The sequence below is a fragment of the Macaca mulatta genome, chromosome 14 (genome assembly GCF_049350105.2).
Source record: "Macaca mulatta isolate MMU2019108-1 chromosome 14, T2T-MMU8v2.0, whole genome shotgun sequence".
Classification (NCBI taxonomy): domain Eukaryota; kingdom Metazoa; phylum Chordata; class Mammalia; order Primates; family Cercopithecidae; genus Macaca; species Macaca mulatta.
In genome coordinates this window covers 1291463-1309003 of record NC_133419.1, presented here as the reverse complement: position 1 = coordinate 1309003, position 17541 = coordinate 1291463, and the positions used below count along the sequence as shown (strand labels likewise).

Sequence of the window (17541 nt, the reverse complement as noted above, 5' to 3'; positions counted from 1 at the left end):
GGCCACTACCCGAAGAAGGGATGTGACAGGACAGCAGGGTCAGGAAGAGGGGCAGCATCAAGGACACAGGGCCCGGAGACAGGAGGGGAACAGAGGAGTGAGGCCCTGGGCAGGGAGCCAGTTCCCCGCGCCTGGATCCCACTGCACCTGCAGGCGGCTGCGGCAGGGGCAATCCACACAATGGCCACAGGGCTGAGTCTCCAAACTCTCAGGCCAGGCTGGAGGCACTGTGTACCCACACCGGCTTCTGTGGGGCAGGGGAGAGGGTGCTGGCTCTGGAAGATTTCACCCAGACAGATGCGAAGTCAGCTCACACTGACTGGTCAAAGCGAGTCAGTCCTTGACCTGCAGCTGCCACCTGACTTGGAGGGGTAGGAAGAGGGGCGGGAAGGAGCTGGGACACCCAGCACAGCCCCAGAATCTGAGCGGAGCTAGGCAGGCTCCTCTAAGGAAAGCCCAGACAGACCCAAAGAGGCCAAGGGCCCTGGAAGGTCTCCCAGCAGGTGACTGAAGCCCAGGAGAGGAGCAGGGGCTTGGGTATAACTCCAGGCCAGGCTCACCCCGTTCGCCCCATCTGACCAGGTCTGCTGCCCCTGCCTCCCATCCCAACTCCCACGATGCCACCACCCCAAGCTGGGCAGTGGGGCCTGGAGCCTGGCCGCCTCCCCACGTGGGTAAGCACTCAATGTGTTTCCCTGAGATATGCCTGGACATTCCCAAGTCACTCTCAGCACAGGCCCTGTGGGGGCTTGGTCTATCCAACGTCACCACGAGCCACACAGCCCAGCACAGAGCCCACTTCTGTCCCACCAGCACGGGGTCCGCAGGCGACCATCAGTGCACCAGGTGCCACAACAGGACTGTCGCCCAGCACCAGCAGGTGAGGGACCTAACAGTGTTGCCGGATACCACCCAACTGGGGTGACGGGAGCTCAGGCCACACTGTCAGAGGTGGGGTGTCAGTTATTCCCTTTTCACACCAGCCAGCCAGCTCCAACCACCAGGGCCCCTCCTCCGCTGCCCCTGCCCATGCCCCACGAGTCTGAGGGTTTTGTGGCCCCCTGAGTGGAAGGAGCAGAGAGGGGGCTGAGGCCAGGAGCCCAGGGCCCCCGGGCCCGAGAGCAGCCTTCAGCTCCAACCCCCAGCACCAGCAGGGGCACCAGCAGGATAGCCCTGGTGGGGAGGACTCCACAGTGACCGGTGAGCCAGTGACGCTGTGGCCTGGGGTGAGGGGTGGCCACCTCACACGCTCTGCTACACACAGCAGCCTCCAACCTGGGCTCGGGGACGACTGCCAAGTTCCCTCCGGCAGGCAAGCCTGGCCGGTCCGGTCATAGCAGGCAGTGACGAGGGCAATGCCCCAGGGGAAGGGCAGCGTGGACACATGTCCCCTGAGGATGAGGCCCCATGCCAACTGACCCCACAGGCGAGCTGTGGGATGGGGGACTCAGCACCCCATGGGTCAGGGGCCAGGCACACGCCTGTAGCCAGGCACACACCTCCCCCAGTGGAAGCCCAGTGGGGCCCACCTGTCCTCCCGCCCACGCCATCTGCAAACGCCCTCGGCCGCCCCGGCTTTTGCTGGAGAAGGTGCTCATCTGTGCACTTCGATTAGTCACAAATCCCCGGGGATTTGGGGTTTAGGGTCAACAAACCTCCAAGCTGATCTGAGCCCTCTGTCTCTTCAGAGGCAACCACAGCCCCTCGCTGGCCAGCTCAGCGCCCCTCCCGCCTGCTGTGCTGGGGGCTGGGCTCCCAACGCCCATTCCCTCCCCGTGCATCAGCTGCCCCCACTCCACTCCCTCTCCCTTTGGCAGGAGACCCTCTGTCCCCGAGTGAGGGGCTGTGGGCCTGAGTGGCCTTTTCTGTCCTGGCCTCCTGAGTCCTGGCCCTCCACCAGTGCCCAGGCAGGATCAGATGAGGCCCTAGAGGACCCTCTCCTGTGTGTGGGGAGCTCCAGGGGGACGCTGCCCCTCACCCACCAGGAGAAGTCAGGAGGGCTGGCCCGGCTGGCCTTAGGGGCAAGTCCCGGGAGGGGGGTGGGGCAGCCAGAGGGTTACACTCAGTACCACCCACCCTCTGCAATGCTCCTCCCAGGAGGCAGGGCTCAGGCATGGACTAGGCTCAGGTCGCGGCAGCCTGGAGCTGGGTTTGCAGCAGTAGCTCCTCTGCCCACGCCCATCTGCCCCCAAGGCCACCTTCTCAACCTCCTGCAAGTCACCTACCCTCAGGCCACATGAGCTCTGAAACAAGGTGATTTGAACGAGTTTGTCACAAAGGGCTCCCAGGAGCGAGCTCCAGGGCACCTGGACCAGACCCCACCACAGCCTGCGGTGCCTGCCCTGCCTCGGGGAGCCCCTACACCCACCGCCTCAGGAGAGTGCAAGGCCAGGCCCCCCAGCCTTCCCCAGGCTGCTCCATGCCTGCTCTCCGGCACCCACACACAGGGGCACCCTCAGCTCTGCGGGGCCCTGGCCCTCCCTCTCCCCTGCAAGTTAAAGACAGAGAGGCCCTGGCAGGGCACGAGGGATGGGGCCTGGGGGTCTGCTCAGGGCCCAGGGCTGGGGGACTGGCCAGCAGGAGGTACCGAGCACATTGGGTTTCCTCCTGCCCCTCCTCAGCACAGAACCAGAGACCCACAGCTGAGGACAGGTTTGGGATCTTGCCAAAAAACCCCTGACCCTCACACATCTCTCTCCAGCTGCAGCTGGGCTGTGAGGACCCAGCGCCAAGGCAGGCGCCCTCACAGGAGGCCAAAGCTGCAGACTTCAGCACGGCTGGTGCTGGACAGCTCCCTGGGGCCTCCCCGCCTGCGCAACAGGGCGCAAGGTCTCTTCCTCTTCCTCAAAGCCGGCGAGCTCCCTGCTGTGTCCCCACAGTCCGCTCCTGGACGGGACGACGCAGCAGAGCAGGGGCTTCCATACCACCCACGGCCGCCGCTGCCTTCCCTGGAGACCAGAGAGGACGGGCAGGGGCTGCGCCAGCGGCTGCTGTGGGCCCGAAGGGGCTCTGAGCAGCCTGGAGGAGGCAGGGCTGCTGGCCCAGGAGTGAGGTCCCCCTGCTCCAGGAACATACTCCCGGGTACGCTGGCCCTGGCCCCAGGGGCTCCTGAGCCCCCAACACCGTGCAGGAAGGTGGGGGGCTGGCAAAGCGACCTATTCTTCCAGGCTGTGACAATCCCAGGCAGACAGACTCACCATGAGACGCAGGCACATCCGGGAGAGCACCCGTACCCTAGGCGAGAACACCGACTCACAAGACACCAGGCAGGAAATCCCAAAATACAGACACGTGAGGGCAGCTGCGCATCAACTGCTCACAGGTGAGGTGTGACACCAGGGGCACGTGCTGAGGACACAGGCCAGGCGCCTCGGCAGGGCAGCTCTGCAAAGACGGGAGCCTAGAGGCCCGCGGAGTGGGCAGGGCGTCCCCCGCCCCCTGCAGCTCTGTGACCGGCTCCACCACTGTTCTGTCTGCTGGTCCTCCCCAACGCCCCACGGTGGCTGTCCCGACACTCATGTGGCCTGAATGAAATGAGCTCCATGCCCCACGTTGAGGCCAGGCTGGGAGCCGGGCACCAGCAGGGACAGAAGGAGGGAGGGTCACACAGCCGCGTTGCTGGCAGTCCCTGGGCCAGAGGAGCAGATGCCGCAGGGTCCCAGCACCACGAGGAGCCTGGGGAGGGCCACGGCTAGATGGGAAGCCCCAGCCCTGGGCCAGCTCCTCATCTGCACGCCTCCCAGGGCCACAGTGTCGTGGGTGGGCAGCCGCAGGGCCCAGGCAGGGCCGGCGGGTCCTCCACTCCCTGCCCCCACCACAACGGAGAACAGAGCTGACGGGGCCCCACTTCTCCCACGTAGCGTCTGCCCCCCAAGACCACCTGCATGTGTGGGACACACAGTGAACATTCCAGAATGTGTGTCCCGAGGCGGGCCAGGGCGTTCTGCTGGCCCCGTGCCTGGCTTGGTGCTGGCAGCATTTGCTGCCCAGGAAGGACGTGGACGGGTGGAAGACGGTACCCGCGGCCGCCATACAGGGTCAGGGGTTACGGAGGAGGAGCCCACAACCCAGGGTCAGGGGTTACGGAGGAGGAGGCCACCGCCCAGGGTCAGGGGTTACGGAGGAGGAGGCCACCGCCCAGGGTCAGGGGTTACGGAGGAGGAGCCCACCGCCCAGGGTCAGGGGTTACGGAGGAGGAGGCCACCGCCCAGGGTCAGGGGTTACGGAGGAGGAGCCCACCGCCCAGGGTCAGGGGTTACGGAGGAGGTGGCCACCGCCCAGGGTCAGGGGTTACGGAGGAGGCGGCCACCGCCCAGGGTCAGGGGTTACGGAGGAGGCGGCCACCGCCCAGGGTCAGGGGTTACGGAGGAGGAGCCCACCGCCCAGGGTCAGCGGTTACGGAGGAGGTGGCCACCGCCCAGGGTCAGGGGTTACGGAGGAGGAGCCCACCGCCCAGGGTCAGGGGTTACGGAGGAGGAGCCCACCGCCCAGGGTCAGGGGTTACGGAGGAGGAGCCCACCGCCCAGGGTCAGGGGTTACGGAGAAGGAGGCCACCGCCCAGGGTCAGAAGAGGTGGCCACCGCCCAGGGTCAGGGGTTACGGAGGAGGCAGCCACCGCCCAGGGTCAGGAGTTACGGAGGAGGAGGCCACCGCCCAGGGTCAGGGGTTACGGAGGAGGAGGCCACCGCCCAGGGTCAGGGGTTACGGAGAAGGAGGCCACCGCCCAGGGTCAGAAGAGGTGGCCACCGCCCAGGGTCAGGGGTTACGGAGGAGGCAGCCACCGCCCAGGGTCAGGAGTTACGGAGGAGGAGGCCACCGCCCAGGGTCAGGGGTTACGGAGGAGGAGGCCACCGCCCAGGGTCAGGGGTTACGGAGGAGGTGGCCACCGCCCAGGGTCAGGGGTTACGGAGGAGGAGCCCACCGCCCAGGGTCAGGGGTTACGGAGGAGGAGCCCACCGCCCAGGTGAGGGGTTACGGAGGAGGAGCCCACTGCCCAGGGTCAGGGGTTACGGAGAAGGAGGCCACCGCCCAGGGTCAGAAGAGGTGGCCACCGCCCAGGGTCAGGGGTTACGGAGGAGGCAGCCACCGCCCAGGGTCAGGGGTTACGGAGGAGGAGCCCACCGCCCAGGGTCAGTGGTTACGGAGGAGGTGGCCACCGCCCAGGGTCAGGGGTTACGGAGGAGGTGGCCACCGCCCAGGGTCATGGGTTACGGAGGAGGTGGCCACCGCCCAGGGTCAGGGGTTACGGAGGAGGAGCCCACCGCCCAGGGTCAGGGGTTACGGAGGAGGAGCCCACCGCCCAGGGTCAGGGATTACGGAGGAGGAGCCCACCGCCCAGGGTCAGGGGTTATGGAGGAGGAGCCCACCGCCCAGGGTCAGGGGTTATGGAAAAAGAGGCCACTGCTACCCCGGCTCTCTAAGTGGGGTCCCCCAACCAGTGTCAGCTTCATCTGGAAAATCCTGAGTGATGTGGAGCCCAGGCCCACCCCATGCCCGGGCCTCCGGGGAACGCTAAGGCTCAGGGCCCCTGGGAGCAGCCCCCAGCCATGGAGAGGGCGGGAGACTGAGTCCACAGCTCCAAGCGAGCCCAGCACCTGCCCAGTCCCTCCTGCAGGGAGACTGGGCTGGTGGTGGAGGCCCAGGCCTGGGAAACGGTCTTTTAAAGTTAAAATCCCAGCATCTGACTGGCTTCCTGCCGGTTTCTAGAAATCAGTGCTAATTTCTCAGGGTGATAACGGCCCTTTGGTTTTCAAGAGTTCCTCTGTTATATGTGCACACCAAATGTTTACCATAAATGGTACCTGGGACTATTTCTGCATAACAGGTGGGGGGTTTGCTGGCGGCTACGGGGCAGTGCTCGCCAGGCTTGGGGCACTCTCCTCTGCTCCCATGTGAAAACGCCAGGACCTGGAGTGAGGCCTCTACCCCAGAAAAGCCTCGGGAACCACAGAGCTGGTGCTCAGCCACCACACCCCAGGGTACCAAGGACAAGGGAGGCTGGGCCCGATGGCACCAGGGAATTCGGTCAGGCCCAGAACTCACTGCTTCCCCTGTACCTCAAATCCCCCACATCCACCCAGCAGAAGGCAGGGCCACAGCAGGCGACATGGGAGGCGTCCGGGGTCACTGTGGCAGCAGAGGGACGAGCAGGACGAGCTCCTCACCAGCCGCCAGTTTGAGCCCCGAGGGACCATGCAGCCCTGGCGTCCCCAGCTGGGCCCAGCTGACCGGCCCGGCCTTGCCACAATCCCTATCACGGCTCACAGCTCATGGCTCCCCGCTCGCTGTCCTCAGCAGAGAGAGCTCCACAAAAATCCGGTCGGCTGGGTGAGAGCCACACATTGATGCCATCTGAACTGCTTCTCCCCACCCTCAGGCACCCTGGCCCACAAGCCATCTCCCCTCCTTGGCTCTGCCCTGAGGGTGACGCTGGCCCCAGCGGCAGGGCCGGGCCCTGGGCTCAGTCCCGGCAGGCACAACCCCCTGGCACCACCCCTCCATCCTGTCCAAGCCACTTCACAGATAGGGAAACTGCGGTGTGGACACAAGTGACCACTCAGCCAGTGTCTGGAACCACATACCCTGGAGGTGGCCCTGCCCTGGGGGCCTTGCCCATAACAGACAGCACAGGAACGTCCTGACCAGAGACCCCCAGTCACAACAGCTCTGTGGCTCTGGCGTGGGGCGGGGCTGCCTGGCCAGCTTCTTCTGGCTGGAGGTGCCCGTGTGCCGTGGAAGGGACGGAGTCATTCCGTAGCCCCCTGAAAACTCTGTCTGCAAGAAGTCACCATGGGGCTGGCAGAGGGACCCCAAGACCCCGGACGGCACAGGATGAAAGCCAGGGACGGCCGCAGGTGCCAACGGCCAGTCTCCACCCCAAACACCAAAAGCAAGTGGAGGGGCTGGGGGGCTCCAGGCTCCGGGGGACCCCAAGCATCTCCTGGTGCCTACCAAGGACCTGGGTACACCCAGGCCCCATCACAGATGAGCAGGAGGGAGCCTGAGCATGGGGACCAGGGCTCCCGAAGCCACACCAGCAGGGCCTGCAGCCTAACCCTGGGGAAGAGGCTGCCCTGGCCTCTACGGACTGGGGCCGCTGCCTCCTGCCTGGACCCCTCGGGGCCTGTGTGGGAGGGGAACCTCTGGCCCCCCGGCCTGGCTGGCCCTCGGTGCTGCCCTGTGCTCTGCAGGAAGTTAATGACACCAACGGGCTGGACAGGGGGCAGCTGAATGAGCCCCCATCTGGCCACCCCAGGTCTCTGAGAACCCAGCTTTGGGGCTGCCTCTCCACCCCCTGCACCCCCAGGGGGTAGGGTCAAGGTGCCTGACGTGGCCACCCTGGCCACCACCCTTCCTGGGGCAGGCATCACACCTGTCATCTATGTCTGCACAAGATAACTCTCGGACCCAACGCAGTGACGTCACCCCTGCCCAGGGAAGCAGCCAATCAGGGGCCCAGGCCAGCCCCAACCAGGCAGCTCAGGCAGCGGCTGGCCCTGCGGCTGACTCAGGGTGCCGAGGACACGGGCCTGATGCCAGCTGTGCAGAAGGGCTTTCCCTCAGCATGGAGGGCCACCAAGCACTGCCCCTCACTCCCTATCCTGACCCCTTCTCCCATACAACGGGTTCCCCGGGGGCTCCCAGGCCAAGCCACCCACAGAGGCCACATTCCTGGCCAAGCAGGCTCCCTGTGCCCCCGCAAACAACCCACGGCTCTGAGACTCAGGACCGTGTGCAGCCATCCCCGCTGTATCATGGGACCATGCAGGCGTCCATCCAGGCGCCCTCTCGCCTCTGCCCGGGGCGGGGAAGGCCAGCCTGCCCTCCAGGGCCCTGGGCTCCAGCTTAAGCCAAGTGGGCAGTGATGGCGTGAATGCCCTGGGCACCTCCATCCCCCTCAGGCCAAGGTGCCTGGGACTCCCACCGGCCCTACCCAGCCCCACACAGCCCAGCCCCAGCACAGAAGTGTCCGCTCCCCTCAGCCAGCACCACGAGGCTGCCATGGCCACCCAGGAAAGGCAGCTCTGTCCTCACAGGATGGCACCCCCAGGGCAGACAGGACCCAAGCTCAGCCCAAGGACATGGCATCCAACAAGGAGCACGGTGCCCAGAGAGACGCATGCCAACCGATGGGACCTTGCCATCTGCCGGGGGTGGTGCTGTCACTCTCCAGGGTTCGGGGAGGAAGCCAGGCCCAGCCTGTAGCCCAGGCCCCTGGGGCAGAGCAGTGCAGGTCTGCCACGGCCTCCGTGGGCCCCGGGACTGAAAGTAGAAAGAGCCTGGGAAGCTGGAGCCTTCCAGGAAAACGAGGAGTTTCTCTTTAACAGCGGGACTTTCGGGAGCACTGCTCTGTGGGTGGGGCCTGGCTCTCAGCTGCTGGGCCCAGAACACTGGCCCCTCAGAGGCGGTGGAACAAGGCCTGGACCTGGCGGGCCGGGCCCTGAAAGGCAGCCGGCCTGGTACAATCCCTGCTTTGTCCCTGCAGCCTCTGCCCCAGCCCAGCCTCCATCTTGTCCAGAGCCCCAGGCAGCTGGCTCAGGGCAGCCTGGCCCGGCAGACATCCCTGGGACGAGGCCTTGGGCAGGCCTGCAGGCAGCTCCATCAGCCTGGGCTAGGACCTGGGGCTTGGGCCTGACACAGGCACCAGCCCGACAGGTGGAAACGGGGCTGCCCTGCACAGAGGAGGTGGTGCGGTGCCATTAACTTCCTGCAGAGCTCAGGGCAGCACAGAGGACCAGACACGCAAGCCCCAAGGGGCCTGACAGATGCTGGTCTGCCGTCCTCCTGCTCGGCCTGGTGTTTCCAGCCACTGGAACCTCGCACAAGCTTCAGGGAAACCCCACTCCACACACAGGGGCCCTGAGGCCCCAGTCCCTCTGCTTCCGAGGGGCCAGGGTCCAGGTGGGCTGTCCAGAGCCAAGGGCAGGGTCCAGAACTGCACGGTGACGCCCCCCAGTGCCACCATCCAGGCACAGCCCCGCACAGGTGGATGCCGGCGGCCGGCAGTCACAGGGGTCAGCCCACCTCCTCTCGTGGTGCCAGCCGCCCAGCAGGGCTGCTGACTTCAGGGACACCCTGACCCTCCCCAGGTGCCCAAAGAAGTTGGTCTGTGCCTCGTGAGGACTGGAAGGCACAGAAGCCCTCACACAAGCGCCACCAGGTGATGGCGAAGGGGCCTTCCGCACGGCTACTCCTGAGTGCCAGTGGCAGACTGGTACAGCCAGCGGCCGACGGGGAGGCGCAGCCCACTCAGGCTGTTCCCAGGGACTGGGGTCGGACCTGCCTTCAGGCCAGCCTGGAGGGGTCTCCTGTCTGCTGCAAGGCTCCCAAAGCACCAGAGCAGGGTGAGGCCATGATGAGAGGGCCCCGGGGTCACTCAGCAGATGACTCCGGGAGTGAGAACCAGGAGAGGTCACTCAGGCCCAGGTCCAGAAGCCAGTCTGAGCAACCCTGGTGTCCTGGGGTACAGGCCTTGCTGGCCCCACGCAGTCCTCGAGGCGGCTGGAAGGGAAGAGGCACCAGGAGTGGGGGACGTGGGGGTCCACACACACCTGGTGCAGCGACAACCTTAAGACATTCCCAGCCACCCTCAGAGCAAGGAAGGGGCCCTGACCACCGTGGCAGCCGACGATGATGGGGACCCAGTCTCTGGAGCTTTGGTGGCGGGCAGGAGCCGCAGCCCTTGGTAGTAGCCCCAGCTGGGCCCGCGTGAGATCTGCCACAAACAGATCGCCTTGAAGCCTAGGGGCCAACCTCGCATCACAGCCCAGGCCCTGCATGCCCCGGTGGTTCTGGACACGACTCCCTGCTTGGGCAGATGGTGGAGCAGGCGGGGCAGCAGCCAGCCGCGGTGACTCTGGAAAGCCCTCCCTGGCACAGCTGGGGGTGGGGGCACAGCCTGGCCTTGAGGCTTCCACATCCAGGAAATCCACGGCGTACACACGTCTCAGCAGAGCCAGGCCAGCACGGCCAGCACGGTCAGGGCCAGGCGGTGCCCTCTGCCCAGTGTCTTTTCAGCCATTGCCAGCCAGTGACAAGGCAGGGAAACCTATGCCAACAGGGACACACACACACACACCTGAGGTGCCCAAGGCCACAGCGGGTGGGGACAGGACAGGGGCCTAGGGCTCCCGCCTCCAATGACCCTCCCACCTCCAACAACCCTCCCATCCCTGCCTGGGGAACTGCCTGTCCTCACCACCCGGAACCTCTGTGCCAAGGGCCCTGACAGGGACACTCAAGGCCAGCTCTCGGCTGGAAAGGGGGCTCCCTGTGGAGGGCATGCAGGGTGGGAAGACTCTAGGGGCAGCAACTTGAGGCCTCCACCCTGGTGCAGTCACTGGCACGGTGCCCAACGACACCAAATGGGCCTTTCCAGGGACTTCGGGGGTCCACGGAGACTTCAGATGGGAGGGCTGCCCGCCATGCCGGCTCCCCGGGCTCTGTGCACGGCGCCCTTGAGAACAGCGTCCTGAGACCCGAGCTTGTGGAAACCCCGTGCAGGGCAGATGAGGGGTTCAGCCTAGCCCCAGGCGGCTGTCGCTCTAACAAAACAGCTGGGGTCAGACGGCCAGGGCCTGACGCGGAGAGGGCCGCAGAATTCCCAGGGTCTCGCACGCGGAGTCCACTTTCACAGCTAGGGAGGCTGCCGGGTCCTGTCTGCCCAAGAGCTCTCCAGGCTCGGCCCTGCACAGCCCACCTCCAGTGCCCATCTCCAGGGCCCATCTCCAGGGGCGGCCCATCTCCAGGGGCCTGCACACCACAGCCAATCACTGCCCATCCTGTTCAACTTTCTAAACCAACCTCATCTCAGGCCAGCTTCCTGCCCCTCCACATCTGCCTCCAGCTTCTGGACTTGCGGTCACCCCCAGGGTCTCCCAGGCACAGGCTCTCCCTCCCCTCACCTGTTCCATCTTCACTGGCTCCTCCCACCCCAGGACCCCTCTCCACCCTGGCAGCCACCAGGGCTCAATTCTCCTAAAGGCCATTGAGAACGTGGAGGGGATGTCCCAGGTCCCTGGCAGCCTAGGGCCCTCCCCCACGCCACAGCAGGTGAACACCGCCAGGTGAGCTGCAGTGCAGCCCCTCATCCTATCGCCTTTGCTCCCTCCCAGGGGGCCCTATCCCAGCCACATTCCTTCTCCCGTCCCCCAGGCAGAGGATTCCCAAGGGCAGGCCTCTCATCGTCCCATGCAGCCCACCCACCTGCCCCCAAGAACAGCTCCAAGGGCCTGAGGTTCTCCAGCTCCTCCCACAAGGCCCTCCCAGGCCCCCCAGCTTTCAGGAGCTGAGCCCAGGTTTGGGCAAGAAGGTGCCCTCCTCTGCATACTGATGGGGCACAGGGACAAAGGCACACAGGGACGAAGGCCACCCAGCCTGTACTACACACCCTCCTGGACCTGCATGCCCCAACTCGGAGCGTCTGCACCCTCCAACCTCCACGGTTGCCCTCGCTGGCAGGGACTGTGTCTCGGCATCCCTGCAGGGGTCAAGCTCAGATGAGGCTACACAAGCCTTTCTCGGCCCCGAGAAAAGCTGGGGCAGCACCTTTGCCGGTGGGTGCCCACCCCGACCCCAGCCTACATCCCCCCAGGTCTCGGCCAGAAACCACCAAGCAGCCGGCAAGGCTTACACAGCTGCTCCGCGCTCTGACGGCTTCACCTGGTGCCTGACTCCAGTAGTGGGACCACCGGAGGTGACCCCCACGGCCACCGAGGGGAGCTGTGCAGAGGATGCCCCATGCAGAAGGATGACCCTGCAGCCACACCGGCCCTGCAGGAGGCACAGACCCAACAAGCCAGGCAGGTGCTGTACAGGTGAGACCATGGAGCACTCGCGTTGAAAGGCACAAGATGACAGCCAACTGGACCCTGAGGCGCCTAGAAGGGGGGTCCTCCAGGCCCCAGAGGGAGGCTGCATGGTCTCCCCTCCCCACACGGCCAGACTCCCCAAGGGCAGGTTTTGGAGCGTATTTTTGGCCCACCTTCCAACAGGCCCCAGCTTGGGTCAGCTAGGTGGAAGGGCTCTCGTGGTACCATGAGGCTCACTGCCACTGCCACTGACCACCTCCCTCTCAGTGGCCACCTCGAGTCGAGCAGCTCCCACTTCCAAGGACTCAGACAGAGGGGAGGAGATGAACAGAGAGGGCCAAACAAAACTGCCAGCCACAGACACAGGGAAGGGGCTGGAGTCGTGTCCACACCAACAGCCCCCCAAGCAAGGCCTCCACAACTCCCCTGTGTCCAGGTCCCCGGAGAAGCGTTCTCAACGGCAGGACCAGACCGTCCTCGGGCGGTGGTGGCCAGAAGCCCAGCCTCCCGTTCTCCCACGGAGGTCTCCTGGCAGGAAGCCTATCTCCCTCTTGAGCTTGGGACCTGGCAGCTCTCCTGGCATCTGGTGCCAAGTGGCCCAGCACACACACTCGGGGCCCCACATCCACCCAACTCCCGGTGAGCCGTCAGCAGCAGCAACGGGAAGACATACAGAAATGGTGGCCTTCGCCAGGGCCCTGCCAGCGACGCTCTGCCCGTCAGAACTCATGAGAGAGGGGCCGCTCTGTGCCCCCCCTCGAGCTGTTTTCTAAATATCTCTCTCAGCACGTTGTAGACACACACAGCCCATCCTTTTGTATTCATTACTGTTAATTACAGTGGAAACCTCCCGTAATTAACTGCCGCCAGCAGAACTCCATGAAGACTGGAGACCAGCCCCTACCCACCGAGGCCGTGCACAGCACATAACTCATCGCACAGCACATAACTCATCGTATCTTCACTTACACGCGGATGTTTCCTTATAATAACATTTTATTGGGACCCTAATTGGATTATCTCACTGACTCCTGCATCCTGCTGCCCTGGGCCCTTCCTTCACCACGGATTTCACAAACTAGTTTTTCTTTCCAGGAAAGACCAGAATTTTGAACCCAGGTGACATGGGCTGAATGCCATCTCCTCTCCAACCCAGGCCGCACCAATCCAACTGCCCAGACCCTGCTCTGTGGCCAGGGGCCCCTCCGTGACGTGGTTGGTGCGGGAAAGCTGTGCACCCAATGCAAGGGGGCTCCCCTGAACCCCCCGGCCCAAACCCCTTCCTGCAGCTCTGCCTTAGTTACATCACAGCCACGGTCCTCCCCCAAGAGCCTGGGCCTGGCCCACTTTCCTTCCCCAACGCCACCTCCCAGCTCCTCCTCTGTGCAGCCGTGAGGGGCTGAGCCTCCACCCTGCACCAGCGCCCTCCTCCTCCTTCCCTCCACCCCTGCCTGCCCGGGTCTAAGGAACTTCTCCGATTGGAAGGGAGAAGCAGTGCCCTGGGACCTCAGGGACACCAAGAGACAGGCCGGTCCTGGGAGAAGAAAGAAAATGGCTGAGCCCCAGCCTCCACAAAGGCGACTCTGTGAACGCGCCTGACGGACCAGATGAAGGGCTAGCCAAGCCCAGCGGGCCGGGGAGAGTTGGCCACATGCGAGGGTAGCCTGGCTTGTCTCTGGCCTGGGTTGGGCCTCCGCCGGTTCCCTAGAACAGGCAGGGACCCCGCCTGTTCCCTAGCATGACAGCCAGGCCCCACCGGGAAGCCCCCTCCACCGGCAAGCCGCGGGGCCGCTCCACGGGTCAGGTCCCACGCACTTCTGGTCCCGGCACCAATGGCCTCTCCCTCCCCCGGGGGAATGCAGGTCATAGACGCTCCGCCCGCCCGAGCCCGAGCCGGAGCAGCGCAAGGCGCTGTCCAGCCCTCTGCAGGTCCCCGCACTCTCCCGCCCCCACCGCGGAGGGAGATCGGGCCTGCCCGGTGGCCCCGGTGGCCGGCGCGCGGAGGTGGGAGTCCCGCCGGGGGCGCAGCTGCTCGGGCAGCACGCCTATTAGCGCGGCCGCGGCAGACGGCAGATGGGCGCCCGCGCGGCCCCCTCCTCCCGCGGCACAATGGGCCCGGTCGCCGGGGCGCACAATGCGGCCCGGGCCGCGCACCTGCAACGGGGCCCGAGGGGAGCCTGCCCGGCCCGGCCCGTGCGCCCCCGTCAGCCCGGGCGCCCCGCGCCGCGCCGCGTGTCCTTGGGCCGCGCCCGGCCGACCGCAGCCAAGCGGCCTGCGGGGTCCGCAGCGGAACCGGGACGCACGAGCGGACGGGGGCGCACGGGCCGCCCATTGTTCGCGGCCGGGGCTCGGGCCGGGCCTGTGGCTTCGCGGCCGGGGCCTCCCTCGGGCGCCCCCCACCCAGCGCGTTGCCAGCGCGGCCTCCCCGGCCCCGGCCCCCGCCCCGGCCGCACGCACCTGTCTGCCCCTTGCCCAGCGTCTTCTCCAGCCGGTAGGGCCCCACATACTGCGCGTGCTGCGCGCCGCCGTCCTTCCCCGTCGATGTCATCGCTCCGGGGCCCGGCGCCGGCCAGGGGCGCCCGGGCGCGCGGGCAGGGAGGGGCCGCCCAGCGTCCGCCCGCGTCCGCCGAGCGCCGTCCGCGCCGACCGGGCCGGGGCGCCCCCGCGGGCCCCGCTGCTCTGCGCCGCCCGCGTCCGCCCGCGCCGCCGCCCCCCGCGTCCACTCCGACGCGGCAGTCCGAGGCCCGGCCCGCTGCGACGCCTCCGCCTCGTCGAGAGGACAGGGCGGGCGGGGGCACCTGGCTTCCGCCGCCGCCGCCGCCGCCGCCGCCGCCGCCGAGGCCCGCGCCCCGCGCCCCGCGCCCCCAGCGCACGCCCGTCCGCGGCCGCGCAGCCGAGCCGAGCCGAGCCGAGCCGTGCAGCTGAGCCGAACAGCCGAGTCCCGCAGCCGAGCCGAGCCGAACAGAGCCGAGCCGAGCCGAGCCGCGCAGCTGAGCCGAACAGCCGAGCCCAGCGGCCGAGTCGAGCCGAACAGAGCCGAGCCGCGCAGACGAGCCGTGTAGCCGAGCCGAACAGCCGAGCCCAGCGGCCGAGTCGAGCCGAACAGAGCCGAGCCGCGCAGCCGAGCCGCGTAGCCGAGCCGAACAGCCGAGCCGCGTAGCCGAGCCGTGTAGCCGAGCCGAACAGCCGAGCCGAACAGCCGAGTCGAGCGGAGCTGAGGGGAGCCGAGCCGAGCCGGGCCGCGCAGCGGAGCCGAGCCGACACGAGCCTGTACGAACACAGTGGGATGCGGCGGCGGCTGCAAGCGGTGCCCGCGCCGGCCAATCAGCGCCTCTCCGCCCCGCCCTGCCGCTGCGAGCGCTCGGGGAGACTCGAGGGGGCGAGGCGAGGCCAGGGCGAGGCCGGGACCTGGGAGCTTCCCGCCAGCCGCCTGCCACGTCCGGTCCCATCAGGCAGCAGAGCTCCCGCTGCCGCCCGACCCGCCCTTAAGGCGCATCCCGGGACGGAGCAGGCGGTGGGCCTATGGCGAGGGGTTGCAGATGGCTGCTCAGGACTGGGGTTTTACCCTGCAGGGCGTGACCCCGGGTGTCCCAAAGAGTTTCCTGCCCCTCAAGGGGGTGCTGCACGCGCGGGGGATGGGGATGCTGCGCTGGAGGGGGGCGAGTGTTGCATGCGGGGCGGGGGTGCCGTACTGGGGAGAGGTGCTGTACTCGGGGCAGGGGTGCTGCACTCGGAGCAGGGGTGCTGCACACGTTGGGGGTGCTGCACAAGTGGGGGACATGCTGCGCTGGAGGGGGCGGGAGTTGCATGCGGGGCGGGGGTGCTGCACCCGTGGCGGGGGGACTGCATGGGAGTCTGTGGGGCTGCTGCACGCAGGCGTTGTCCAAGCAGTAATTTTGCACCCCCAAGAAGGACGTGGTCCTCTGCCTCCGCTCCCGAGGGAGAAGCGGCAGTTTTCCCAGCTATGCCACAGTGACCCGCGCGGCGCTGAGTCAAGGAACTCACCTGGGGTCTGGCCGCAGCGCCCTGGCGCCTCCCAGCCCTTGCTGCCGACCCCTCTTTCAGGTTGAGCAGCTGGGCAGGGGCTGCCGGGAGCAGCCTTTGGAGATCTAAACACAGGCAGCCGAAGACGCAGCCAGACCTGGACGGACCCTCTGTTTCTTTGCAGAAAGGCACTGATATTTCCTTAAGCCCGTGCTGCAGAAGGTGGTGGGAGGGGAGATGTGAGGGGGACCCGGAACCCTGCAGAGTGGGGGTCTCAGATCTTGCCCGTGTATGGTCTGCCGACAACATTTCTCCTGCGGGCTCTGCCACACACTGTTGCTGACCGTGGCCCGCTCCCCACCCTGGGAAGCCTGTATGAGCTCAGGAAACTGCAGGGCCTTCCCGGTGCGCCCTCCTGCTCTTTGGGCTGTCCGCATTTCCAACTGGGGAAGGGCAGTGGGCCCCAAAGTGCCTGTCCACTCTCGGCCGGCACGCCCCCGCCCTGCTCCCCTTCAACTGCTGTGGGCTAAGGGTCCTCCCTGCCTAATCCTGGGGCCCCTGAGCGTGAACAGTCAGGGCCCTGCCAGTGGGGGCAGGGAAGGGGGGCTGAGAGCATGGGACAGAGGCAGAGGGCCCCCCTCCCCCGCCCCGGCTGCTGCTGCTGTGTGGGGGGGCAGCAGGCATTTTTAGCCGAATTTAGAGTGTTTGGGACCTCCAGCTGGAGAAACTGTCAAGCAGTGACATCTGGCTGGAGGCTGACTGGGAGTGGTCTGGTCCAGGTGCCAACAGAGGCCGAGGGTGTGCAGGAGACCAGGAGAGGGCGTCAGGCCACAGCCAGAGGGCAGGGGCACTTGGCCCGAGGTGCCTTCTCTCTGCTGCCACGGTCACCTGGCCTCCCAGCCTGCAGCAGAGTCAGACGCAGCTTTGTGGTGTCCTCAGCAGCATTTTGCTCTATTGACCATTTGCATCCGGCTGCTCCAGTGGCCAAAATTCTTGCTTTCTTCCTTCCCACTTCCTTGCCAGCTTGCATCCCTCTCCCACCCCTTGCTGCAGCCCTGAGGTCTTTTCTTCCCTGTCTGTGTTTGAGCAACCTGTGCCATTGGTGGCCTCTGGGGCTCAGTCTGGGGCCTCTCTTCTGGCCCGCTGCCTGTCCTCCAGGCACTAGGGGCTACTCAGCCTTCAGCCTCTGAGTGCCCATCCTCAAATTGCCCTCCCAGCCTCCCTTGGCCCTCCTGCTGTCCCCTCTTGAATGTGCTGCACAAAACCCCAGACTCAACGCTTTATCGATGGCACACCGTGCCCTCCCTGCCCCCATCTTCGTGGGGGTCAACAGGACAACTGCCCTTCCGTCCAGCGGGCCTGGTGCTGGGGTGCTCCAGGAGGGGGTGTGCCAGGGTGTGGCCAGCCAGGAGGCACTCAGGACAGTGATGCCACAGCCCTTGGTCCCCCTCTGTCACGTGTAAGGTGGGGGCAGGAGCCCCGAGGGAGCCAGGGCTCTTGAGCACAAAGGTCTGTTGCCGGAGTTAGGAAAGGGCCCAGTCTCATAAAGAAGTCCAGGCCAAGACTCACCAGTGGAGCCCACCAAACACTAATGGAGGAAAAGCACCCTGCTACATAGACGCTTCCAGGACACAGAGGAAGACGGGCCACTTCCCAGCTTCTGTGTGAAGCCGTCATCACCGTGGTGCCAAAACCAGACGAGGACATGACAAGAAAATTAAAGTCCACTCAGGAGCCTAGACGCAAA

At 66.2% G+C, this 17541-nt stretch overlaps 1 protein-coding gene across 24 annotated transcripts in view; it reads right to left on the bottom strand.

Moving 5' to 3' along the window:
- The window catches only part of BRSK2 (BR serine/threonine kinase 2), a 66851-nt gene extending 52136 nt beyond the window's left edge, over positions 1-14715 (bottom strand). For 18 of the 24 annotated variants that reach the window (XR_013403379.1, XR_013403378.1, XR_001439304.3 and 15 more), the window contains exon 1: positions 14268-14715. Coding sequence is in view for 11 of the 24 variants with exons in the window: in XM_077961645.1 (XP_077817771.1) it covers positions 14268-14358 (91 nt within the window). In the remaining 13 variants the exon portion in view is untranslated. The remainder of the gene's footprint in view (positions 1-14267) is intronic. The other 6 variants (XR_013403382.1, XM_077961651.1, XM_077961653.1 and 3 more) reach the window with 1 other exon arrangement.
- Between the last annotated feature and the right edge of the window lie 2826 nt (positions 14716-17541).